The sequence below is a fragment of the Macaca mulatta genome, chromosome 2 (assembly GCF_049350105.2).
Source record: "Macaca mulatta isolate MMU2019108-1 chromosome 2, T2T-MMU8v2.0, whole genome shotgun sequence".
NCBI classification, from domain to species: domain Eukaryota; kingdom Metazoa; phylum Chordata; class Mammalia; order Primates; family Cercopithecidae; genus Macaca; species Macaca mulatta.
In genome coordinates, this window is record NC_133407.1 from 148,148,679 (window position 1) to 148,175,955 (window position 27,277).

At 40.0% G+C, this 27,277-nt stretch overlaps 1 protein-coding gene and 1 long non-coding RNA gene across 6 annotated transcripts in view; one reads left to right on the forward strand and one right to left on the reverse strand.

Annotated features, from left to right (window-relative positions):
- Positions 1–621: 621 nt before the first annotated feature.
- LOC106996842 (uncharacterized) overlaps positions 622–27,277 on the reverse strand; it is a 36,019-nt gene continuing 9,363 nt past the window's right edge. Inside the window, exons 3-7 of one of the 3 annotated variants that reach the window (XR_013414112.1) lie at positions 18,618–18,679; positions 17,559–17,760; positions 14,844–14,978; positions 11,345–11,437; positions 622–1,318 (exon numbers count right to left, since the gene is read on the reverse strand). This is a non-coding gene — a long non-coding RNA (uncharacterized LOC106996842). Of the gene's footprint in view, positions 1,319–11,344; positions 11,438–14,843; positions 14,979–15,846; positions 16,347–17,558; positions 17,761–18,617; positions 18,680–27,277 lie in introns of those variants that run through there. The other 2 variants (XR_013414113.1, XR_001442926.3) reach the window with 2 other exon arrangements.
- THUMPD3 (THUMP domain containing 3) lies at positions 1,075–23,006 on the forward strand. 3 transcript variants are annotated; one of them, XM_015130339.3, is made up of 11 exons: positions 1,075–1,582; positions 1,681–1,731; positions 3,025–3,329; positions 4,901–4,978; positions 9,167–9,643; positions 12,601–12,731; positions 15,899–15,968; positions 18,625–18,740; positions 21,274–21,384; positions 22,344–22,467; positions 22,658–23,006. In XM_015130339.3, the coding sequence occupies exons 3-11, from the start codon at positions 3,078–3,080 to the stop codon at positions 22,808–22,810; spliced, it is 1,512 nt and encodes a 503-aa protein (XP_014985825.1). In that variant the 5' UTR covers positions 1,075–1,582; positions 1,681–1,731; positions 3,025–3,077; the 3' UTR covers positions 22,811–23,006. The 3 variants fall into 3 exon arrangements, with proteins under 3 accessions (XP_014985825.1, XP_014985824.1, XP_014985826.1); XM_015130338.3 differs by having other exon boundaries at positions 1,075–1,141; XM_015130340.3 differs by lacking the exon at positions 1,681–1,731 and having other exon boundaries at positions 1,075–1,141.

Sequence of the window (27,277 nt, forward strand, 5' to 3'; positions counted from 1 at the left end):
TGCTCCTTTCATAAATATTCATGACCCCTCCTACAGTATATTTAACATGTATATTTGGCCACTGTAATTAGCATAAATCCCTGTCTTATTCTTCCAACCCTGGAAGTGTCTGTTTTTCTATTTTTGGCTTCTGGCTGGAAGCTAGGCTTCCCAGTCTGTCAAAATGGCTACCATGCAGGTTCAACCCTTTTTTTTTTTTTGAGATGATGTCTTGCTCCCAGACTGGAGTGCAGTGGCAGAATCTTGGCTCCCTGCAACCTCCGCCTCCCGGGTTCAAGCAATTCTGCTTCATCTTCCCAAGTAGCTGGGACTACAAGTGCAGACCACCACATCCAGCTAATTTTTGTATTTTTAGTAGAGACAGGGTTTCACCATGTTGGCCGAGCTGGCCTCAAACTCCTGACCTCAAGTGATCCACCCGCCTCAGCCTCCCAAAGTGCTGGGATTACAGGCGTGAGCCACTGTGCCCGGCCAGGTTCAACACTTTATGAAAAATAAAGTTCATCTGATTGGGCACAGTGGCTCATGCCTGTAATACCAGCACTTCAGGAGGGCTAGATAGAAGAATCACTTGAGCCCAGGTGTTCGAGACCAGCTTAGGCAACATAGTGAGCCCCACTATTTCTTTTTTTTTTTTAACTAAAGGAAAATATTAAGTAAACAGTGCTAAAATAGTGATGGCAATACAGAAATCAGGAACTGGTGGCATGACATTTTGGGAAAGATATTTAAGCTAGAGAGACTCAGTTTCTCCAGCTTTAAAACAGAAATCAGCCACTGCCACTTCATAGGTGCTGGAACAAAAGAGACTTGTTTCAAATGAGATGACGCATGTAAAGCGCTTACCCAGTGCTCGGCAAGGGGAAGCACTCTCTAAACGTTAGCAAATACCATGATAGGGCACTAGGCCCCTGACAGTCCGCTTTCGGCTTGCTGACGATCCTCAAAACCAAGAGCACAGAGCTTCCAGCGCATGCTCCTTTCCCGCCCCCCCGCTACCTTGTGCGGGCACCGGCCGCTAGTGCGGAGCCACCGTGACCCGCAGCCTGACTTCCGTTTCCGGGGGCGGCTTCCGGCGGCGTGGGCTGACCGCGAGAGGCCAATGGAGTGCGGGAGCTGAAAGAGTCTTCGCTGGCGGCCGGTAACTGACGGGAACGGCCGAGTGTGGCTCCTCTGGTGTTTCCGCTTGGGGAGAGAGGGGCGGCCTTCCTTTTGCAGCCGAGGCCGGCGCCGGGCTGGACTTCAGCCCGGTCTCGTGGCGGAGCCCATCTTGCTCCGTCTCCCAGGCCTTTACCTGCTTCCTAGGATTCCCAGGGCCCTGTGGGTGGGAATTGGGAGACGTGAGTTTTCTTCCATTCTGCGCCTCTCATTGGCTCTCTGACCTTGTGCGGAACGCGCCCTTTAGCTGACCTCAGCTGCCTTTTTTAGAAGATGGAGATTGTATTCACAGTGACTGTCACTTTCTTAACGGCGGGAACTGACGTTGTATTAAACGCTGTCTTGTATCGCTGGCACAGCACAAGGACAGTATAGGTGTTATGTACTCACTTATTTTGGGTCACAAACCCTTTGAAAACCTGGTGTAAGTTATGGACCCTCCACCTCTCTAATACTTCCCCCGGCCCCCGCCCCAAGCACACACAAAAGCTTATGCATAGGAAGTTTGTTTTACTATTTCAGGTTACTTCCAAGATTTCTGTCCTGATGCCCATCTGTGGATCCCAGAGTCTGGCAAGTAGTAGGCATTTGAATGTTTGTAATCATTAGATAGCAAGTGTTCCGTTAACCATTTTTATTTTTAATTTTTTCTTTTCTTTTTTGAGACAGGGCCTCACAGTGTCGCCCAGGCTGGAGTGCAGTCCTCCCACCTCAGCCTTCCAAGTAGCTGGGACTACAAGTGCCCACCACCACGCCCAGCTATTTTTTGTATTTTTGGTAGAGATGAGGTTTTGCCATATTACGCAGATTGGTCTCGACCTCAACCCATCTACTCGCCTTAGCTCCCCAAAGTGCTGGGATTACGGGCACGAGCCAGTGTGCCCAGCCCAGTTAATCATTTTAAAATGCATGAAGTGCTGTCTACTTCACAGGAGGGAAGAAGATAGCCTATTAATAAGTTTTACTTATTGGCCTGGTCGTTTACTACTCTCACTTGTCTCCTAACAACTCTAGGAAAGAGGTATTAGTTAATTCTCGCTTGTCTCCTAACAACTCTAGGAAAGAGGTATTACTAATTACTTAATTAAATTTGGAGGCTTGGGAGAATTAATTTGCCATTCAACCTATGATGGTGGAGGCAAAAATTCAAACCTGTATCTATCTGAAACTCCAAAAGCCACATATTTTTATTATTATTTATTTTATTTATTTTTTTGAGACAGAGTCTTGTTCTATCACCCAGGTCAGAGTGCAGTGGCATGATCTCGGCTCGCTGCAATCTCCACCTCCCAGGTTCAAGCAGTTGTGGTCCCTCAGCCTCCCAAGTAGCTGGGATTACAGGCTCCCACCACCACACCTGGCTAATGTTTGTATTTTTAGTAGAGACAGGGTTTTACCATGTTGGCCAGGCTGGTCTGAAACTCCTGACCTCAGGCAATCCTCCCGCCTCGGCCTCCCAGAGTGCTAGGATTACAGGTGTGAGCCACCACACCCAGCCAGGCCCTATATTCTTAACTAACCATGTTCTTAACATCTAGATGCAGAAATGTATTTGAGTGTAATCTGCAGTTTCTATTGTAGTTATGAAATGGCTTTTGTCAACATGGGTTACCCCAAAGCAAATGTTGCATGCTATGGAAATACTTCTTGCCTCTTTTTCTCCCATGTATCTGTATTGCTTGTTTAATAATAACATCACGTTTTACAACCTGCACTCTGTGCCCATGTTTATTCAACCCTTTTTACTTTGGTGACTATTTATCAGGTGTGTTGCCTTCTTCTTCCTGCCCTTCAGAGCCCATGTTTTTAATTATAACTGAAATATGAGATGACAATATTTGGGCTTTATTTCTTTCTCTTTTAAAGGACAGTACTGCTTTTAAAGAGACAGTGTTAGGGATCTTGGAAGCACAGCCAACATGTGTGACATTGAAGAAGCCACTAACCAACTCCTAGATGTGAACCTTCATGAGAACCAGAGCTCTGTACAAGTGACGGAAAGTGACCTCAGAAGTGAATCTGAGCTTCTAGTCACTATTGGAGCCACTGTACCTACTGGCTTTGAGCAAACAGCTGCAGATGAAGTGAGAGAGAAACTTGGGTCATCATGCAAAATCAGCAGAGACCGTGGCAAGATATATTTTGTCATTTCAGTGGAAAGTCTGGCACAGGTTTGAATGAAGCAATATTTAAAATAGTTTTCTAAGTTGATCGTTTTATGGTTACTTTTCATTTTACAGACCCTTCTGGAATCCTTTCTGATTTTCATTGCTCTGCCCCAAATCAGGAGATTTTAAAGTTAGTGCATTTTCTATTGAGTACTGATTTGTAATTTTGACTGTAGTTTCAGTATCCCTTAGGACCAGAAGTGTTTCAGATTTTTGGAGGAGGGCGGGGGGAGTTTTGGAATATTTGCATTATACTTGCCACTTTAGCATTTTTTTTTTTTTTTTTTTTGAGACAGAGTCTTGCTCTGTCACCAGGCTGGAGTGCAGTGGCGCGATCTCGGCTCACTGCATCCTCCACCTCCCAGGTTCAAGCGATTCTCCCGAGTAGCTGGGACTACAGGCGCCTGCCAGCACATCCAGCTAATTTTTGTATATTTAGTAGAAACGGGGTTTCACCATCCTGACCAGGCTGGTCTCGAACTCCTGACCTCATGGTCCAACCGCCTCGGCCTCCCAAAGTGCTGGGAATACAGGCTTGAGCCACCGCGCCCAGCCTGCCAGTTGAGCATTTCTAATCTGAAAATCCGAAATGCTGCACTGAGCATTTCCTTTGAGCATTGTGTTGGGGCTCAAAAAGTTTCAGATTTTTAGATTTGGGATGCTCAACCTGTAGTAGGATTGCTACATTTTTAGAGGTGATCTAGTATTTCTTGAGGATTGAATTCACCAGAAAGAGTACTGTTCAACTTAAGAAATTCTTTAAGTATCTCAGTTTTTATTTACTTCAGCATCTAGCAGATGTTTAACCTTTGGTGATGAAACATAAAAGAGATTTGCCTTTTAACCTGCATCAAAAATTCTTGCTCAGAAGTAATTAGAATTCACTCAAGGTAAAAAGTGAAGGTCAGAAAACTGCAATCTCACTATAATAAAGCTAAGATATATCTCATTACCACGTAAGCAGCAAGAGGGCAAGGATTGTTGTCTGTTTTTTTTTCCACCAATATATCCCAAGCTCTTAGTGTCTGGCATATAGTAGGTACCCAAAAAATATCTGTGGGATGAATTGGTAAGCAGATGTTTTCCATCCAGTATTTTAGCCAATACCCTCAGCAGTGTTGTGAAGATAGACACTATTATTATCCTCATTAATCATTAGGCTTAGGACACATAAATAATTTCCTCAGGGTCACTCAGCTAGTAATCACAGAACTGGAGCTCAAATCCGCTACTTTTAACCATTGCAGCATACAGTGTACCATAGAAAGCCATCGAGGAAATATGATAGAGCCCACTTGAGTGACTTGACCTTTCTCTTCTCCCACGAAAGACATGTTTCCCACAAAACACTTCATGCTTCTCTCTTTCCATGTGCCCTTTTTCCCTTTCTCTAGGGGAAAGCTGATTGGTAACCAAAGAGATGAGAAACTAGGGAGATGGAACATTTTAAAAATATAAAATATAGTTAGTAGCTGCTTTAAAACTACCATTCCTGATTTTTTAAATACTTAATTGTTGATAGCTTGTGCTGTTCAAAAGCTTTCTCAGAAGTGTGTTTCTTTTTTTTCACCCAGGTTCATTGTCTTAGATCAGTTGACAACTTATTTGTGGTGGTTCAGGAATTTCAAGATTACCAATTCAAACAAATAAAGGTGAGCTATCGCAAACATTTCACAGTCTGTGAAAATTGAGCATTACTGTAGTCTTTGTAATAGAGAATACTGGGAGGCTTTTACAATAAATCTAGAGTTTTGCTGACAGTCTATCCCAAAAGATGTTTTTTAAAAATTAGTATTGAAAATCATTAAAGTTTATAAGAAAGAAAACACACTGTTTTATTTATAAAAGATATAAACCTTAGATTTGCTTTGCTTTTACATATATTTAGTTCCAAAATAGAATTGCTTCCAGAACATGAACCAAAGAACAAGTGACAATTTGTGTCTTCTACAGATAACACTTCCTCGCCATCCTGCTTTTGCTCTGCTTTCTTCTGTTTCTTCATTTTTTGAAATAAAGCCAAAGTGATATCTAAATACTCCTTCAGTTGTTAGGACAACAGCTTTGTCTCCAATATGTATTTAGCATCTGAATCCTAAATATTCAGCTGCTGCCTAAGCTGAAGGTTGAAAATAGATTGCAGCAAGGCTTTAGGTTTTTTCCACACTGCTTTTTGGTTAGGTTTCTAGAGTTCACTGCTTAAAAACATTTTTCTATCGGTTTTACCTATCTGAGAAGTAATCTTTTTAAAAACAACTGTGATATGCCGCCTAATTGTCTAACTTTTATTTATTGGCAAACATGTTGATTTCCAAAACGTTATTCAAAAACCAAAGTTGTATGAAACCACAGCCTAGAAGAAAACAAGACCAGACCTAAAAGAAGTCAGACTGAAAATAGATAAAAATTTTATTAACAAAAATCTAACTTTTAGAAAAGCTTAAATCATTCTAATGAGTTCTGTTATTTTTAAGTATTCAGTTGATAATCATGAATTTATTAGCCCCCACCCCCATCTTTTAAAAAATATTGAGAGTGGGGCCGGGCGTGGTGGCTCACACCTGTAATCCCAGCACTTTGAGAGGCCGAGTGGGCGGGTCACGAGGTCAGGAGATCGAGACCATCCTGGCTAACACGGTGAAACCCCGTCTCTACTAAAAATACAAAAAATGAGCCGGGCGCGGTGACGGGCGCCTGTAGTCCCAGCTACTCGGGAGGCTGAGGCAGGAGAATGGTGTGAACCTGGGGAGGCAGAGCTTGTAGTGAGCAGAGACTGAGCCACTGCACTCTAGCCCGGGTGACAGAACGAGACTCTAAGTCTCAAAAAAAAAAAATGTATTGAAATGGGGTCTCACTGTGTTGCCCAGGCTGGTCTCAAACTTCTGGGCTCCAGTAATCCTTCCACTTAAGCCTCCCAAAGTGCTGGGATTACAGGTGTGAGCCATTGCACCTGACCCCCATTCCCCACCTCCATCCCCGCATTTTTTTTTTTTTTTTTTTTTTGGGATGGAGTCTTGCTCTGTTGCCTAGGCTGGAGTGCAGTGGCATGATCTTGGCTCACTGCAACCTCTGCCACCCAGGTTCAAGTGATTCTCCTGCCTCAGCCTCCTGAGTATCTGGGACTACAGGTGTATGCTGCCACACCCGGCTAATTTTTTTTTTTTTTTTTTTTTTTTTTTTGAGACGGAGTCTCGCTCTGTCGCCCAGGCTGGAGTGCAGTGGTGTGATCTCGGCTCACTGCAGCCTCCACCTCCCGGGTTCACGCCATTCTCCTGCCTCAGCCTCCCGAGTAGCTGGGACTATGGGTGCCTGCCACCACACCGGGCTAATTTTTTGGGGTTTTTTAGTAGAGATGGGGTTTCAGCATCTTGGCCAGGCTGGTCTTGAATTCCTGACCTCATGTTCCACCCGTCTTGGCCTATCAAAGTGCTAGGATTACAGGTGTGAGCCACTGCGCCCGGCCTCCGTCTGCCTTTTTAAAAGTGTGAACAAATCTGATTTATATAGATTTTTTAAAACTAGTTAATACATGTATTTGGAGCAAACTTGTAAAGACTGAAAGGATATAGAGTGAAAAGTAAGTCTTTGTTCCTGTATCCCCGTGCTATGCAGCTCCCTCCCTGGAGGCAACAACTATCACCAATTTGTTGGGTGTTCTTCTGGAGATATTTTACTAATAAATGTATTTTATTTACACAAATGAAAGCATAGCGTACATACTTTTCTGTGCTATGCTTTTTTTTTCCATATACGAGTTGAGTATCCCTTATCTGAAATACTTGGGACCAGAAATGTTTTGGATTTTTGTTTGTTTGTTTTTTGAAATACTCTGGTCTGGGTGCAGTGGCTCACGCCTGTAATCCCAGCACTTTGGGAAGCCAAGGCAGGTGGATCACGAGGTCAGGAGTTTGAGACCAGCCTGGCCAAGTTGGTGAAACACCGTCTTTACTAAAAATACAAAAAATTAGCAGTGGCGGGCTCCTGTAATTCCAGCTACTCAGGAGGCTGAGGTAGGAGAATCGCTTGAACCTGGGAGGCAGAGGTTGCAGTGAGCCGAGATCGCTCCACTGCACCCTAGCCTGAGTGACAGAGCAAGACTCCGTCTCAAGAAAAAAAAAAAGAAATACTCTGAGGATGGAACCTATTTATAAACACAAGATTCATTTGTTTCATATATATGTTATGCATATAGCGTGAGGGTAATTTTATATGATTTTTAAAATAATTTATACATGAAACAAAGTTTGTGTACACTGAACCATCAGAAAGCAAAGGTGTCATTATCTCCGCTACCTGTGTGGCATCATGTTGGCACTTCAAAAAAGTTTTAGGTTTTGGATTTTGGACTTTGAGATTAGGAATGCTCAACCTATATGCTGGAGATCCTGGCAGTATCATTGCTGGAGTTGGCTGTGTATACTCCATTGTTTGGCTGTATTGTAATTTAACCAGTCCCATTTTAGGGCATGAGGGTTTTTCACATTCTTTTGCTGTTACAGTGGTGCAACAAATACACTATGTAAATTCTTGTACATACTCAAACTGAGTGTCATCTTCGTGTTTATCCCACTGATATTTATTGATAATGACAACTGTGTAGTCTTAGTTTTGTCATGCTTATACTTTTTGCTTTTTCTTAATTTGAAAAATCTCTACATTATGTCTTGTTTACTTTTTTCATGTGCCTGTGTTTTCTAATAGTTTGGAAGGTTTGTGTGTGTGTGTTCTAGCTGTTACCTTTATAACTACAATTTGATATTATCTACCTTATCTATCATATATACGCAGTATTTTTTGAATCCCTGCTAAGAGCAATGATGAAATTGGCATATTTATACTTTTTTTCCTTTATTTTTCAGTTATTTTTCTTAGTGTTCACCCTTAAACCTTTAAATATACTTACATTTTATTTATCAGCTTTAACTTCTATCCTCGGACTTCTGGGTATAAGAGATGAGGGTATCAGTATGCCCATTTACATGCCAGTTTGTAACATTTACCTTCTGCTTTATAGTCACAATCCCTACATTTTTTCATTTTAGTGATATAATTAAATAGATTATAGCACACTATTTGTCCTTTTGTTAAAATTTGTATCTGTTGAATGGCATGAGTTCAGAAATGTTTGTCTTTCACCTTTATATTTGGCTGATAGTTTGGGCATAAAATTTGGAGTTAAGCTTTCTTTCCTTAAGAGTATTGTAGTCAGTGTTCATTCTTTTTTGTAAAAGGTTTATTTTTTGAGACAGGATCTTGCTCTGTTGTCTAAGCTGGAGTGCAGTGGCGTGATCATAGCTCATTGGAGCCTTCACCTCCCAGGCTCAAGCAGGCCTCCCATCTCAGCTTCCTTTGTAGCTGGGACTACAGGCACGTGCCACCATGCCCAGCTAATTTTTGTATTTTTTTTGTAGAGACAGAGTTTTGCCATGTTGCCCAGTCTGGTCTCAAACTCCTGAGTTCAAGTAATCCACCTGCTTCAGCCTCCTAAAGTGCTGGGATTACAGGCGTGAGCTACCATATGCAGCCCACACTTTTCTTCTTATCATTATTTCCCAAACAATACAGTATAAAAACTATTTCCGTAGCATTTACATTGTATCAGGTATCATAGGTAATACAGAGATGATTTAAGGTACTCTTGAGAGGATGTGTGTAGGTCATATGCAGACACTATACCATTTGATATGAGGGACTTTTAAGCATCTTTGGGTTTTGGTGTCTTTGGGGGTCCTAGAACCAATGTTCCCCATGGATACTAACTGTCTGTAAGCAAAGTAGAGATTTATTTGTTTGATTATAGTGGTGGAAAATGAACGAATTTCTTTCTCTGTCCTTTACAGGAAGAAGTTCTAAAGGATTTTGAAGACTTGGCTGGAAAACTCCCATGGTCAAACCCCTTAAAAGTGTGGAAAATTAATGCCAGTTTTAAAAAGAAAAAAGCAAAGCGCAAAAAGATAAATCAGAATTTAAGTAAAGAGAAGATTAATAATGGACAAGAAGTCAAAATCAATCAGAGAAATGTTAAAAAAGAGTTCACTAGCCATGCTTTAGATTCTCATATCTTAGATTATTATGAAAATCCAGCCATCAAAGAGGAGGTGTCAACATTAGTAGGTGATGATTTGGCATCTTCCAAAGATGAGACTGATGAAAGCTCAAAAGAAGAAACTGAGCCTCAAGTGCTAAAGTTTAGAGTCACATGCAACAGGGCAGGAGAGAAACATTGCTTTACCTCAAATGAGGCTGCAAGAGATTTTGGGGGTGCTGTTCAAGATTATTTTAAGTGGAAGGCTGATATGACCAACTTTGATGTGGAGGTAGGTATAGGCTCTGACTGTGGTGATTGAAGAGTGCTGTCACAGATTTGTAGAATTTTCAGACTAACCCAGTGTTATGCACAATTAAATTGAAATAGTAGGGTGTGGTTAAGAAGAGCATAGTCTTTGGAGACAGATTTAGATCCAAATTTTGACGCCACAACTGTGTAACTTTGGACTAGATAGTCTCTGAGTCTCTGTTTCAAATGGAGCCAATAATAGTATATACCTTTAAAGTTATCCTGAAGGTTAAATAAGGTACATTTAAAATATTTGGTGCAATACCTTGCATACACTAAGTGCTCCGCAGATGGAAGCTATCAAGGTTGAGTTGTCTGTTTTCTTTTTCTTTTTCGAGACAGAGTCTTGCTCTGTCACCCAGGCTGGAGTGCAGTGGTATGATCTCAGCCTACTGCAGCCTCTACCTTCCTGGTTCAAGTGATTCTTGTGCTCAGCCTCCCAAGTAACTGGGGCTACAGGCACATGCCACCACACCTGGTTAATTTTTGTATTTTTTAGTAGACATGGGGTTTCACCATGTTGGCTAGGCTGGTCTCGAACTCCTGTAGTGATCTGCCTGTCTTGGTCTCCTAAAGTGCCAGGATTACAGGCATGAGCCACCACACCTGGCCTGATTTCTAATAGAGTACTCTTTTACTGTATTATGTGGACTTTCATATTATAAAATTCAACCAGAATTAAAATAGTTATTTTGTTTTTGTATGTCTTGGTTGCAGAGCTTTGCTACTGAAAAAATAAAATAAGGCTGGGCGCAGTGGCTCATCCCTGTAATCCCAGCACTTTGGGAGGCTGAGGCAGGTGGATCACTTGAGGTCAGGAATTCGAGACCAGCATGGCCAACATGGTGAAACCTGGTCTCTACTAAAAATACAAAAATTGGCCCGGTGTGATGGCACGCTCCTGTGATCCCAGCTACTGGGGAGGCTGAGGATCACTTGAACCAGGGAGGTGGAGGTTGCAGTGAGCCGAGATCATGACACTGCACTGCAGCCTGGGTGACAAAGCAAGACTCCATCTCCCAAAAAAAAAAAAAAGAAAAGTGCGTTTTTTAAACAAACCCTGACCTTCTCAAATCAGGACATCTTTGCTAATACTCGTCGTAGAGTCAGCTCTCCTCTTTCTTAAATTCTGCTAGATTTCCAAAGCCAGGTACCTCATTTTAGTATGTTTACTTTCCTTGGTCTTAATCCTCTTTTACCTAGGTGATTGACATGTGAGCCATAGGAACTAGAGTCGTTAAGACTCTGACAGCTTAAAACGTCTATAGCAGCTGATGTATTTACCAAAGAGCCAATTTCTGTTGCTTTTGGTGTACTTGAATCTGGGGCAAGTCACTGATTCTAACTTTTTTGTTCATGTCAAATCAGTAGTCTAATTCCCCATTCCTTTTTTTCCTCATATACTGCCATGAAAATGAATAGGTGGCTCACACCTGTAATTCCAGTACTTTGGGAGGCCGCGGCAGGCAGATCGCTTGAGCCTAAGAATTCGAGACCAGCCTGGGCAAAACAGGGAGACCCTGTCTCTACTAAAAATAAAAGAAATTTTTTAAAAAAGAAAATGAATAGGTTAACTAGAACAGTGATGTCTAAAAGTTAGCAAGGTGATTCAGAGGACAGTTTCTGGAGCCGTGCCGCATTGGGTTAAATCCCAGAGGAGGCTGGGTGTGGTGACACATACCTGTAATCTCAGCACTTTGGGAGATCGAGATTGGAGGATTGCTTGAGGCCCGGAGTTCAAGACCAGCCTAGGCGACATAGGGAGACCTTGTCTCTACAAAAAAAAAAAAAAAAAATAGCTGAGTATGATGACATATGCCTGTAGTCCCAGGTACTTGGGAGGCTGAAGTAAGAGGATTGCCTGAGCCTAGGAAGTCCAGGCCACAGTGATCTGTGATTGTGCCACTGCACTCCATCCTGGGCGACAGAGACAAACCCTGTCTCAAAAAAAAAAAGGAATTTCAGAGGAGCTGTCTTTGTGCCTCAATATCCTCTTTTATAAGGGGAATAATACCTAGCTTAGGGGATGTGAATATGAGATGAGGCCATGTATGTAAATGTGTAGAATAGTGCTTCGCATTAGGAAGTGCTATGAGTGTCAGCTGTGCTTCTGCTGTGGTTAAGCCCAGGAAATCTTTCGGTGAAAGATTGGGTAACATTTTAGTTTAGTTCACTTTTGAGACAGGGTCTCGCTGTATCACCCAGACTGGAGTGCAGTGGTGCAATCATGGCTCACTGAAGCCTTGACCTCCCAGGCTCAAGCTATCCTCCCACCTCAGCCTCCCGAGTAGCTGGAGCTACGGGCATGTGCCACCGCACTCAGTGTAATAAGACTTTTTATTTGAGACTTTACCAATTTTTAAAACTTTTTTGTTGAGATATACTTTGCATTAAGTACACAAATCTTAAGTGTACACTTCAGTAAGTTTTTACTTATATACACGATGTGTAACTAGCATCCAGATAAAGATACAAAGTATTTCCAGTACCTCAGGGGCTCCCCTTGCCCTTTGCCAGTCAGTACCCACTCAAGGCAATCACTAATCTGCTACCACCAAAAATTAGTTTTGCCAATTTTTGTACTTCATATAAATGAAGTCATATAGTATATACTTTTTGTCGTTCATTTTAACATCTATTATTTTCTTTTAATTCACTATATTTATTGGCTACAACCACCAGATGTCACCCCAATTTTTATAACACAAACATATTTTGAAGGCTTAGAGGTTTTTTAATATGTATTTTTTAAATGTCTTAAATTTTTAGACAGTTCTGGGCTGTGGTGTGCTATGCTGATCAGGTGTTCGCACTAAGTTTGGCATCAATATGGTGACCTCCCAGGAGTAGGGGACCGGCCCAGGTCAGAAAAGGCTTACTACAAAGTGCAGTTTGAACAATCCTAAAACTATTTTGTCTTGTTCCACTTTACTATAGGTTCTTTTGAACATCCATGATAACGAAGTCATTGTGGGCATTGCATTGACTGAAGAGAGTCTCCACCGAAGAAATATAACACATTTTGGACCTACAACTCTTAGATCAACTCTTGCCTATGGGATGCTCAGGTAAGAAAATGAGTTTGCCGTCCAGCTTAAAGTGGCACCTTGGTTTGAATGTTCCCTTCCAAAATACTGATTTGTGTGTATGTGTGTTTGAGGTACTGTGTTGGAATGTAGTGGATAAAGAATAGAAAGGAAAGCTAATGATCTATTTCTTTCCCTTCTATCCAATATTGACTCCTTGTGATCTGAAAATGCTGCTTAATAGGTGGCTCAGTTTTCTTTATTTCTTTTCAGTTTTCTTTATTTCATTTTTTGAGACAAAGTCTCACTCTGTCACCCAGGCTGGAGTGCAGTGGTGAGATCTCGACTCACTATAACCTCTGCCTCCCGGCTTCAAGTATTTCTCCTGTCTCAGCCAAGTAGCTGGGATTATGGGCGCCTGCCACCACGCCCAGATAATTTTTGTATTTTTTAATAGAGACAACATTTCACCATGTTGGCGAGGCTCGTCTCAAATACCTGACCTCGGGTGATCCACCCGCCTCTGCCTCCCAAAGTGCTGGGATTACAGGTGTGAGCCACCGCACCCAGTTTTCTTGATTTTAAAATGAGAGTGATAGTTTTCACCTACCTCTTGAATGCAGTTACCACATTTCTGTTTAGCAAGGATATGTGTGTTGGGAGATAGAGCAAATTTTGCTGTTTCATTTCTGTGCAGTGAAAAAGATGAAAGCAGATATTTGTATTTGTGTAAAGTGTAAATGAACAGAAAGAGCCTTTACTTATATTTTTAAGCTTTATACTCACAGCAACCCAGGAATCATCCTAGAATTTTTCACTTTTCAGAGTGCAAGACCTATCTTTCCTTCTCCTTTGCCCTTCTCTCTTTTATTGGGTGCTGCTTTTCACCACTTGAAAATGTTTATTTTCTCTAAGCTTCTGTTTTCCAGATGGCAAAATGAATTTGATATGAGACTTAAAGGATTATTAGTGAGGATTACATGCTGAAGCATATGCAAAATACCTATTATATACAGTGCCTGGTATGTCCTGGTAGTTTTAAGTCCAGTCATGCATCACTTAACAACAGGGATGCATTCTGAAAAATGTGTCATCGTGCAATTTCATCATTGTGTGAACCTCATGGAGTGTACTTATACAAATCTAGATGGTGTAGCCTACTACACACCTGGGCTATGTGGTATCTCCTATTGCTTCTGGGCTACAAACCTGTACAGCATGTTATTGTACTGAATATTGTAGTCAGTTGTAATGTAGTGGTAAGTATTTGTGTATCTAAACATACAAAGGGTAGGGTAAAAATATGGTGTTATAATTACTGCATTCATATATTTGGTCCACCATTGATTGGAAAATTGTTATGCAGCACCTGACTGTATTCCTTTTGTTCCAATCTTTTATCTTCCTAACATATTAATTCAATGACAATAATAGAAAATTGGGCCCATTTGATAAAGGAAAATTTTCTAGTCTTCATTAATTTAACAAATATGCATTATCTACTGCCAGGCATATGGTAGAAACCAGGGATAGACAGAGGGTATTATTTTGCATGCAAATATTAAAAACCTAAGTAAACAAGTTTAGGATAAAAAAAGTGATGATTGTGCCAGGGAGGGTTTTTTGGAAAGAAAGAGAAATCTTGGGGATTCTACAGAAAAACTGAATGTTGGTTCTCAAGAAGGGTAGGAACCACATCTTGGAAAACCGCCAGAAACGTGGGCAGCCATTTTTATCTCCCCTTAGAGCCTGTGGACTCTTGTCGCTTCTCATCTACATGCTTTCTCATCTAAATTTATGTATTTCCAATTCCAAACGACCAACCCACCTTGCGTAGGGCTTTTAGCTCTTTGTTCCAAATTCCTGGAAGAGAGAATCTGATTGACATTGTTTTGGTCAGTTATTCACCCCGATCATCAGGAATGGCTTGGAGTACAGGGTGCTTACCCCCTTAAGAGGGTTGCCAAGGATTCTGTTGCCATGTGTTGAGGAGTAGGAACAAGGACATAGAGCAGGACCAATGTTACAATAAGAACCCACTATTAACCCCAAGAATCTGTCTTATGAGGGAGATAAACAGTTATCATATATGTGATAAGTCCCACACCAGCACATGAAAAGATGAGAACAAGAGAAGGGAAGAAACCTACTGACCTGTTTCAGGGTGGGATGCTTCATAAAGAGGATAACACTTAAGCCATTAACAGTAATGCCTCTAATCTTGAATCTGTTACCTACTGGTTTTGTGTCCCTGGGCAGGTAACTTCATGTTTCCTTGCATCAGCTTACCTTTAAAATGAGAATAATGATAATTATCTAACAGGGTCATTACTGAGGATTCCGTGAGATAATGCATGGAAAGAGCTTAAGTCCTTGCCCAGCAAATACTAAGTGCTCAAAGTAAAGCATTTTTTTCCTTTTTTTTATTACCTACTCCCACAGAGCAATTTTTTAATGTCAAGATTATTATCTTTAAATTCAAAAGGAAAGGAATACTGAATGTCTCATTGCCAGTATCCTTATATTGATGCATGTTTGAGTTGAGACATTTTTGAGTCTTTTTAATGTAATACAGGTTTCTATTGAAAATAACACTGTTGTCTAAAAGTATGCATGTGTGTGGTGTGTCTTTGTGTGTACATGTGTGTACTTTAAGATGTCTGCAAACCAAATTTCATCTGAAAGTGAAATGGGATTTAGTTATATGTAATGATTTTTTTTCCCGAGTAATAGAATATACAGTCAACATATCATTAAAAATTTAGTATTTATTTATTTATTATCTTTTTTTTTTTTGAGACGAAGTCTTGCTCTGTCACCCAGGCTGGATCTTACATGATCTTGGCTCACTGCAATCCCTACCTTCTGGGTTCAAGCAAGTCTCAGCCTCCCTACTAGCTGGGATTACAGGCACCCGCCACCACGCCCAGCTAATTTTTTGTATTTTTAGTGGAGACAGGTTTCGCCATGTTGGCCAGGCTTGTCTTGAATTCCTGACCTCAAGTGATCCGCCTATCTCAGCCTCCCAAAGTGCTGGGATTACAGGCGTGAGTCACCATGCCCAGCCATAAGTTGATTTTTAAAATGTGTAGATTGGTGTTCCTTCAGGCTAGTGTGATAGGTCCTCAATCTTACAGCTTCAGGAATCATCAGTATAGAAGCCTCAGCTTTTGGGTGAGTCTTCACATAGGCTGTTTTCTTTTCTCTAGGCTCTGTGATCCTCTACCTTATGATATAATAGTTGATCCGATGTGTGGAACTGGGGCAATACCAATAGAGGTAATCATATTTCTTTAGCTTTTAGATAAGAGTGATACATCCAGAATATTCAAGACCCAGTGGGCAAATTAGACATAATGAAATCTCCATGGTTGGATCAGTGGACCCAAGAGTTTTAAAACAATTAACAATAGAAAAGTTGGAACTTTTTTGTAAAGAATGTAACTACTTATTTCAAAGAGCCATTTGCCACTAGACTAGATACATTGTTAGTGACATCTATTCACTGGATTACAGAGGAAGCTGAGAATTACAAACTGCTGATGAGTCCTCTTTGTGTAACAGACAAACTGGTAGACTTGAATGGGAAAAGATAATTGAAGGCATAAGCATAAACTTGAGGAAGGCAATTTTCTTCTTTGTAATCCACTTAAGTTCCTAGAGGGAATAAGTATAGTTGTAAAAAGGGGAAACTTATGAATATTACTTGGATTTTTTAGAAAGTCTGACAAGCTTAATACCAAATGCTCTTAACTAATTTTCAAAATTACTGTGATATTGAGAGGACTTATAACAACTGTATAAAGCAAAGCAAGAAATGGAAAGGCATTTTCTAAATGGAGAATATTTCACAGTAGAGTCCCCTGAATAATCAGTATCATCTATATGTTCTTAAACAATTTAGAAGAGGGAGCTCCCGGTAAAGTCACTGAAGTTTGTATGAAACATAGTAGTTCTTCCATATAGTATACTGAAAGCCAATTTGAATAAACTGCAGGGAGACACCGCAGATTATAAGACTGGGTAGAAACTAGACAGATGAGCAAGTCCAAAGCAAGACCACCAGGGGAGAAATAATCCAAACTGTAATTAGAAAATGTTATCTGTGTTCTGGGAGTTAAAATCCAAGAGTGAAATCATAGAAGTCTACATGATGACTGTGTTCTGTGAGAGCTAGAGAAATTACTGTGGCTTAAAGAGACTGCACAGTAAAAACCCAATCCTTCTTGTGACCAAGAAGGATTCTGGGAACAAAGCAGAGTGTTGTTTTCTAGTGTGAAATCATGATATGTGTATGAGATAGCAGGTAAAGTCACTGCATGTCAAGAAATACACAACAGAGCTCCGGGTGAAAATAAAGGCCAAAAAAATTAAAACATGAAGTTTGAGCCATTTCCATGTAAGAGTAGACATGCAGATGTCAGTGTAGAAAAACCTAAGCTGGTATGTGATCAAAATGAATAAAATTATGAAGAAATTGACAAGGTATATATAAAGATTTATTCACCAAAGTATAAAATACTTGATCTAGAATACTTTTTTTTTTTTTAATTTAGAAGTGTTACACTGTAAAACCCAATTCTTTCCAATGCTGAAAATCCAAATAGGTTTAGGAGGAAAAAAAATATTTTGGGGAATCAGAATCACTGAGAGGCTTCCTCAAACTCTAGGTCCCCTCTACATCCCCACCCACCCAAACTTCTGGGATACTTCAACTTCCCTTTTGTTTGAAGTCATCATAGGATTGTAGACAGGAGTATGTCATCACCCTCAAGTGTCTGGGCAAAAGAAAAACTTATGAAGCACTGTACTCATGGATGAGAAGTATGTTACTGTTCACAAAGGAACACAAAGGTGTTTGCTACTCACCCCTAAGCAGAGGCAGACTTTTCTCAGCTTTCATGTCAGAAACCTTCTGTTAATCTGCATAGAACATTGTTCAGGCCTAAGGTCACATGCCACCTCATTCCACAAATGATATGTGACAACTTGGTATTTATGTTCTGCTGACAGGTTTTTCATTTAAAATTACAAAATCCTTCCAGTGATATGGTGGTTACCATTCAAAAGCCTATCATACAAAGGAAATTGCATTTTATTATTATTTTTTTTTGACCTAGGGTCTTGCTCTGTCAACTAGGCTGGAGTGCAGTGGTGTGATCTCAGCTCCCTGCAACCTCTGCCTCCCTGGCTTAAGCCATCCTCCCACCTCAGCCTCTCGAGTAGCTGAGACTCAGGTGCACACCACCACGCCCAGCTGATTTTTGTGTTTTTGTAGAGATGGGGTTTCGCCATGTTCCCAGGCTGGTCTCAAACTCCTGGGCTCAAGAAATCCTCCTGCTTCAGCTTCCCAAAGTACTGGGATTTCAGGTGTGAACCACCATGCCCAGCTGGAAATAGCATTTTATTTTGCAGTTCTCAAATATATCAGATTATGTAAACTCCCACAACCACAAAAGAGTATAGGTTTGATCAGTTTAATTTGGTTAATATTTTCAAACCGCATTTACTTAGAATTTATTTAGTGTGCCAGACGCTGCTGGATGAGGAACTGAAGAAAATACTAGACCTGACCTCAGCTCCCAGGTTAGTTGGGAAGCGCAAAGGGGAAGAAATAATTAACAGTGGAACAAGTGCAGTGGCAGAGGTACCTACATACAAAGTGCTTTTGGGAGCGGCACATAAGACTGCTTGGAGAGTTAAGGTTGGTGTCGAAAGGGCATGAGTTTTGAGCTGGGTCTTACGAGATGGGTAGTGGTTCAGCAAGCAGAGAAAGAATAAGAGGGCATTTTCAGCCAGGGAAATAGCACAGTTGACAACATGCAATGTTTTGCCATTCTAGAGAAGCACTGGATTCTCTTTGTTTCTTGACAATTTAAATAATCACATTTTGCAGTTTGCTACTTTTGTTTTAACATATACTCTTACCTTTTAGGGGGCTACTGAATGGACTGACTGTTTCCATATTGCTGGTGATAATAATCCACTGGCTGTGAATAGAGCAGCAAATAACATTGCATCTTTATTGACCAAGAGCCAAATTAAAGAAGGGTAAAAATTTAAAAGATTTCTTAGCATCTTTTAGTGTTAGAGAATCATTTTTTATATTGACTTTATGAATTAAAACTCCCAGTGCATTGTGACATCGTTACGAAAATGAATACACTGAGACTCCATTTACATTTTTAAAGTTTATTGAAAATAATTATATTTTTAAAACATTATTTTAGCTATAATTTCCCCACCATATGCAATTTTTCATTTCTGTCTTATATGTCTTTTCCCCCACATACTGGAAGAATATAGATTCATTTTAATTTCACAAAATTTTAAACACTGTATTTTTACATAGGCTTCTTTTTTGCTTTGGGGACAGGGTCTCATTTTGTCACTCAGGCTGGAGTGCAGTGGCATGATCATGGCTCACTGTAGCCTCAACCTACTGGGCTCAAGCAGTCCTCCTGCCTCGGCCTCCCTAGTAGCTATGAATACAGGCATGTGCCACCATACCCAGCTAATTTTTAAAATTCTTCATAGAGATGGGGGTCTTGCTGTTTTGTCCAGGCTGGTGTAGAACTCCTGGCCTCAAGAGATCCTCCCGCTTCAGCTTTCCAAAATGCTGGGGTTAGAGACACGAGTCACCACACCTGGACCATAGTCTTTTAAAGTCACTACATAAATTCCATCGTACAGAAATACTGCAGTTTATATAGCCTCTCCTCTGTTTTATTACTAAGTCATTGGTTATATATTTCATTGTCTCTCTGATCTAATTTTTTAGGACAGTGCTTTTCAAACATTAATGTACATGTGAATCACCTGGGAGTACTGTTAACACAGATTTTGATTCAGTAGTTTGGGATGGGATCTAAGAGTCTGCATTTTCCAGGAAACTCTGGGACAATGCTGATGCTGCTGGTCTATGGATCAACATTCAATCCTTTTACATATATTAAGGCTAGTTGGAAGGTTTCAATTTTCTTAAATACTGATTTATTTTATTGTGATGAATTAATTTTGAATGGTTCTTTCATGTTTATTGAGTTTATTTTTTTTATGAGCCTAGTATATGGCCAGTCTTTTTTTTTTTTTTTTAATTAAAACTGATAAACATTTAAACAAACTTTCTTTTCTAGCTTCTGAATATTTTATCTTGTTTGTATCTACACTTTTTGTCTATTCAACCTGTACTTTTTTTTTTTTTTTTTGGAGACCGAGCACTGCGCCTCCCGGCTTCACGCCATTCTCCTGCCTCAGCGCTCCAGAGTAGCTGGGACTACAGGTGCCCACTACCATGCCCAGCTAATTTTTTTTTCGTATTTTTAGTAGAGACGGGTTTTCACCCTGTTTCATCCTGTTAGCCATGATGGTCTCGATCTCCTGACCTCATGATCTGCCCGCCATGGCCTCCCAAAGTGCTGGGATTACAGGCGTGAGCCACCGTGCCTGGCCTCAACCTGTACAGTACTTTCTATTCATTTTACTTTGGTTTTTAATATTTTTTGCCTTACGCTTTGTTTTGTGCAGTTATTCGTATGTGGTTGTAATACATATTTTATATGTACTTTAAAAAATTATGTAGTGATTGCCTTTATTGCATTTTTTTCTTAAATTCTTCATTAAATGTCAATTAAATCCTTAATTTCTGCTGATAGCCTTTGACTTACCTTCAGTTCTTAGCCTGTGCATTATTTTGTTTCTTAAACCAGTTACCTTTGCCTTAATGGGGAGGATTTAAATCCTTTGTATTTATTATTATTCATTCTGTCTTCTGTCATCTATATTTTTTATCTTAACTTTTTTCTTAGTCTTGTTTTATATAGCATGGTACATATATTTCCTTTTGGTTTTTCATCTTAAAACAATTACCTATATATTTACCAATTTTACGTATCTGTTTTTCTTTTAGGTCTCCTGTTATTACTAGTTTTACAAACTTTATTCTTCAGATACATCGCCCCATAATCTTTTCTTTAGTGTGCTTGATTTTTCCAGTGTATGTTTTATCAGCAACTTAATTTTTATATTATCGGTTATGTAATTTACTGCTTCGGCATTGTTTTTAAAGTTGTCTTTTGCAGTTCTCTGCATTACAATCATGTTTTCAGTTTGTTTTCTTTTTTTCTGAGACGGGGTCTTGCTCTGTCACCCAGGCTGTAGTACAGTGGCACAATCCTAGCTCACTTCATCTTTCAACTCCTGGGCTCAAGTGATCCTCCCACCTCAGCCTCCTGAGTAGCTGGGACTATAGGTGTGTGCCATCATGCCTTGCTAACTTTAAAAAAAAAATTTTTTTAGAGACAAGGTCTCACAGTGTTGCGCAGCTAGTCTCAAATTCCTGCACTCCAGTGATCTTCCCACCTCAGCCCCTGAAAGTGCTGATTATAGGCACGAGCACCATGCCCAGCCTGACCTTCTATTTTTTACCTTTGTGCCACTTCTTAAATTTTGAATAGGTTGATATTATCACTGATATTCTTAGCATTTTATATTTTGCTGTAGCAGTCTCTTTTCAGAAACAAAAATTGTTGTAACGATTTTATGCTTCACAATATGTTGAAGCACCTTTCCTTTGTCCCCACAGCAAACCATCCTGGGGCTTGCCCATAGATGCTGTTCAGTGGGATATCTGTAATCTGCCATTGAGAACTGGTTCTGTGGATATTATTGTAACAGATTTGCCATTTGGAAAAAGGTGAGAATTGGTTGGTTTTTTTTTTAAATGAATTTTACTTTCACTTGTTATACTACTATCTGCAAGACTTCTAAGTATGTCATTATTTTCCTTGTGTTTATTCTGTCAGGAAAAAAATCTTGAATTTTAGCAGACTTAGCAGAGCTGTTTTTCACTGAACAACATGATGGATTCACCCATTATGTTTCTTCTGTGAACTCTCAGGAATGTATTAACTACATTTTGAATCCTGACCATCATAGGAGGTTCATTTTTAAATTACCTATAATTCACTTTTTAGCCCATTCTTGAATTATATATTTTACACAAAAAGGTGGTGGAAGACTTGGTTCTGATTCTGTTTCTCAGCATAAATGATTTTTCTTTTTTTTTTTTTTTCTTTTTTTGAGACAGAGCCCCGTTCTGTTGCCCAGGCTGGAGTGCAGTGGCATGATCTCGGCTCACAGCAACCTCTGCCTCCCGGGTTCAAGCAATTCTCCTGCCTCACCCTCCTGAGTAGCTTGGATTACGGGCACGTGCCATCATGCCCAGCTAATTTTTGTATTTTTAGTTAAGATGGGATTTCACCATGTTGGCCAGGCTGGTCTCAAACTCCTGACCTCAGGTGATCCACCCGCCTCAGCCTCCCGAACTGCTGGGATTATAGGCATGAGCCACCAAAACACCCAGCCTAAATGATTTCTAATCACTTGTTTGGTTCATATAGTTTGACTGCTTATTAAACTCACTAAGAGGGCAAGTTATATAACATAGTTGTCCAAAAAAATTCTTTTTGATTCAGAATTCTAAGCAATTTACTAACTCAGCTTATTTCATTGACATGTAATGGCAAAGGTCTGGTTTCTAAAACTACAGCTGTTTTTCATGCCTCAGGATGCATGAAACTGTTTTGTTTCATATACTCCTTCTATTTTGTATCTTTTGCAACAGTATTTGACTCACTAGTCCTTCTATTATAGGATGGGATCCAAGAAGAGAAACTGGAACCTTTATCCAGCTTGCCTACGGGAGATGAGCCGTGTCTGCACACCTACCACGGGCCGAGCTGTACTACTTACTCAAGACACAAAATGCTTTACCAAGGTGCTATACACATTAGCTCAAAATCGCAGCCTCTGGCAACTTTGGGATCTTTTTGAGTAGATTTGGGGATGTTTGTTTGGATAAGATTTGTTTTCTCTTTCCCTGAGGTTTCTTATCAGGCAGCTAAGAATCCTGGTTGGTGTAAAAGTAGATTGTCAACCTAATTGCTCTGGTTTTTGTGTGTACACAGGCATTATCTGGAATGCGACATGTATGGCGAAAGGTGGATACGGTCTGGGTGAACGTTGGTGGTCTTCGTGCTGCAGTTTATGTACTGATACGTACACCTCAAGCTTTTGTTTATCCTTCAGAACAAGATGGAGAAAAAGGAACTCTTTGGTAATACAAAGTTCAATGAAGATGACTAATAGTACTTGTACTTCCCACCACTGGAAATGTTAGCATAAAGAACTTGCAGAGAAAAATAGTATTAACAAAAGTGCAGTCTGCACTCTTTAAACCTGTTTAAGGCTCTTCATCCTGGTTAGCAATAGGTGTGAATGTAACGTGATGGAATTTAAAAGTTTTATGAGACCAGGCACAGTGGCTCACGACTGTAATTCCAGCAGTTTGGGAGACTGAAGTGTGCAGATCACCTGAGGTCCAGAGGCCAGCCTGGCGAACATGGTGAAACCACGCCTCTTCTAGAAATACAAAAATTTTGTCGGGTGTGGTGGTGGGCGCCTGTAATCCCAGCTACTCAGGAGGCTGAGGCTAGAGAATCACTTGAACCCGGGTGGTGGAGGTTGCGGTGAGCCGAGATCACACCATTGCACTCCAGCCTGTGCAACAAGAGTGAAACTCCGTCTCAAAAAAAAAAAAAAAAAAAAAAAAATTTATAAGAAGGAGCTTTTCCTTGAAGCTCTTGTGAAGTGGTAGCTTAATAAGTATTTTGTTGAAAATACTTTCAAGGTGCCTAGTGAAAAGCCTACTAAAGTGCTCTGAGATTGGAGTTTAGAACATTTTATTTTCAGGCTTTATAGCCTATTTTCCATTGTGTCAAGTGCAAAGCTACTCTGGCCCAAAGGAAAGGCAGAGAACATAATTATATCTTAGGCCACATTTCATTGTCTTTGCAGCTTTGCTAATCCAGTTGCTCAAGTTCTTTACCTCAATCTGAAGGAATGAAGCATTACATTTTGTGAATGGTGTTCAGCCTGTAAGACAAAATCTCACAAGACCTATAGGAGAGTTTACCATCTGCCTTAAATATTAAAATATCCATCTGTTACTCAGATTAACACATAGAACGAAAATAGAGGTCTAGGAATTATCAAAAGGTACTGCAAAAATACTGTTAGTATATAACATTTCTATTTGTAAATAGCACATACATTGATAGATGGGGTATGGGACCAACAAACCAAATTAAAAGAAATTGTTTTTCTTTCAGTACACTAAGGTGTGTTTTCAAAACCAAACACAAGCCTGTCAGAGTATTTGTTGGCTAGTTTCTTAAAAGGCCAAGAGAAAAAAGCTGATATCTTTGGAAAACTTTTGGGAGTTACGTGAGTTTGTTACTTTCTCCTGGATCACTATTCACATTTAATTGCTTTTCCAGTTCCAACAAGTCCTTCTTGAGAGTTTTGTGGAAAATGGTGCTTCCCTGGAACAAAGAGTAGTTGAGGTTTTTTGTGGAACTCATCATAGTATTATTTGGAGCCTCTGGCTGCATGCATTCAGGATAGATTTTCAGTATCCTATTAATATTATAATAGTACTCCTCTTAATACTTTTTGATGTCTCCATTGAGAATAAAAGGACACAATACCTTCGAAAGAAGAGTTCACATTAGCAGCACAGCCAGCAATCTTCATCTGGTTTCTCTGATCTCCTACCCCACGCTTCATAATAAATGGGAAATAAGATGTTTCTGAAGATTTTATATCCTAGACTGGCCATTTTGCCACTATGAGAATTCCCAGCTGCTTTATTTATGGGCCGAACACAAAACTTTTCACCTGATGGAAGAAACCATTTAAACCTCAAATTAAGCAACCCACAGAACCAGGAAATTCAAGGACCATGTCTGTTTTCACCACGATGTCTTTTTTTTTCCCCACTAAGTGCGGGGTACTGTATCTGCCAGAGTGGGTATTTGTTGAACAAACGAATATTTTTGCCTACTAGCTTAGTTTTTAAGGAAGTAATTTTTTACTTGATTCATCATAGCTTTAATCCTATTAAATACTACAATAAAAATTTGACAAGACTGATGCAAATATGTGGTGGGCAATAGTTTGCCATCTTCTTCCCTAGTATATTGTTTTTCAATCTGGTGACTAGAATAGGCAATGGGCTATTAGCAGGATTCATAAGGCCTAGAGTTGAGTTATATGTGACATTGCCACCTATTCATTATGTGACCTTGGGTTTTAACCTTCAAAGTGGGTCTCCCTGGACTAAAAGAATGTGAAAAGACGGGGAAAGGAATCTGTAATCTGAACATGGAATGACTGAGTTACAGACCAGACATTGTTATTGGGAATGAAAAAGTCAATATATTTGAGGGGAAAAAATGTAAACATTGAGAAAGATTTTATAAATCTAATTAGGGGAAGATAGTTATCTCCCAATACTAGAGTGTACCAGAGTGCTTTTAAGGGGAACATTTGGTTACCCTTATTTCTTTTAAAATGGCAGTTTAGGAAATTCTGCCCAGTAGGCCCAATGTCAGATAGGACTCAGGTCTCCAATGCAAAGACCAAAATGTTAAGTTGAAGACTGAAAATGGGAAGATTTGGAAAGGTCTTTGGAACCTCAAGCACATTAAAGCTTGTAAGTGCTTCATATTCATTAATAACCTAGGCATAGAAGGCCGGGCGTGGGGGCTCAAGCCTGTAATCCCAGCACTTTGGGAGGCCGAGGTGGGTGGATCACAAGGTCAGGAGATTGAGACCATCCTGGCTAACACGATGAAACCCCGTCTCTACTAAAAAATACAAAAAACTAGCCAGGTGAGGTGGCGGGCGCCTGTAGTCACAGCTACCCACGAGGCTGAGGCTGAGGCAGGAGAATGGCGTAAACCTGGGAGACGGAACTTTCAGTGATCTGAGATCCAGCCACTGCACTCCAGCCTGGGCGACAGAGTGAGACTCCGTCTAAAAAATAATAATAATAATAACCTAGGCATAGAAAAAAGATACCCTTACTTTCAAGCATAGCCTTTACAAGTTCATGTTAGATGTCATGAAGTTTAGTGAGGAGTAAATCTATGAGGAAAAACACAAACCATTCTACTCTGGCAAAAGTTCAGAAGAAACACCATAGACAGACCTGTATACCAAATTTTAAAACACGTTGAATAATGTGAAAAAAAGTATCACGTTATGAAAGGCTTTCCTGTCGCCCCTTAATACTTTTGTCTCAGGCTAACATGTTTGTTAATGAGTTACAGTGGTGAAGTTAAGGAAATCGGCTTCCTGTCATAGCATGCCCATTATCCCAGCCATACAGGTTTAATACCGGGATTCACTGTAACTCGATGAAGTCATTCAACAGGTACGTGAATATTTATTTTGTGTGTTGTGCTAGAGTAGCCATTTCTTAAACTTTGTGGCCTCAGAAAATCCCTTCACATTCTTAAAGATTGAGGGCCCCAAATCACTTTACTAGTATTTTACCATATTAGTAAAATATTTAAATATTATAGCAACAAATGCATTAAAACATTTTTAGTATATATTTTTTGAAATAGGTGCATTGTTTTACATTTTGGCAATTCGGTTTCCCTAAATGTCTGACTTAAATAGAAGACAACTAGATTTTTGTTTCTTTTGCATTCAATTGGTTACAATGTTACTTGCAGTTTTCTATAATCTCATGTATTATTCATTAGGAAAATATAGTTCACTGAGTTATGTAACTCTCCCAAATATTGGCCCATTTTACTGTACACTACCTAAAATGTCATTGGCGGGGCACGGTGGCTTAAACCTGTAATTCCAGCACTTTGGGAGGCCAAGGTGGATCAACTGAGGTCAGAAGTTCAAGACCACATGGTGAAACTCCATCTCTACTAAAAATACAAAAATTAGTAGCCGGGCATGGTGGTACGCGCCTATAGTCCCAGTTACGCAGGAGGCTGAGGCAGAATTGCTTGAACCCAGGAGGCAGAGGTTGCAGTGAGCCAAGATCATGCCACTGCGTTCCAGTCTGGGTAACAGAGCAAGACTGTCTCAAAAAAAAAAAAAAATCATATTCAGTATCACTGTCTCATGAAGTATTGGGAAGCTGTCAACAAGTTCCTGATATTAGACACAAGTTTTCCCAAAATTCTGATTTTGACTCAGTGTTTGGATTTTATCATTGAAAACAACTGCTGTCAGTTGTTAGGCTCCAAGGAAATAATAGGTAATTCAGCTTGCGTGAGTGCTTTTTCTTGAAACAACCATTTCAAAAAGTTACGTACTCAAGGGTTTAGATTTAACAAAATGTCACTGCTTTCACAAGGACATTCTTGAGTGAAACTGGTTTTCTTTTGTGGGGGTTCCCACCACAAATGCATGGCAGTGAAGAATAACTTATAGTTTGATGCCACTGCCTCAGTTTGTGCCAAGGTGCCTGAAGTTTTACTTTTACCTACTGTTGTCTTATCACCACTTTTACAAATGTCAACATATAGTTTAGGATAAACCGTGAGATTTAAAAAAGTTATTCTACACTTGCATTATTTCAGGACATGTGTTTGTTGCCAAGCTTTCACGTAAGAGTATCTTTAGTTGATGCTGATGCCTGGCAAATACAAGCCAAGTAACAAGTCCAGGCACGTTCACGCACACATCCATTTATAAGGTATAAGCACAGTCAG

Bases quoted from the DNA above. Each gene is read 5' to 3' on its own strand.
- THUMPD3 (XM_015130339.3), top strand. From the start codon at position 3,078: ATGTGTGACATTGAAGAAGCCACTAACCAACTCCTAGATGTGAACCTT. The intron at 9,644-12,600 runs GTAGGTATAGGC...ACTTTACTATAG, and splicing joins TGACCAACTTTGATGTGGAG to GTTCTTTTGAACATCCATGA. The intron at 12,732-15,898 runs GTAAGAAAATGA...TCTTTTCTCTAG, and splicing joins CTTGCCTATGGGATGCTCAG to GCTCTGTGATCCTCTACCTT.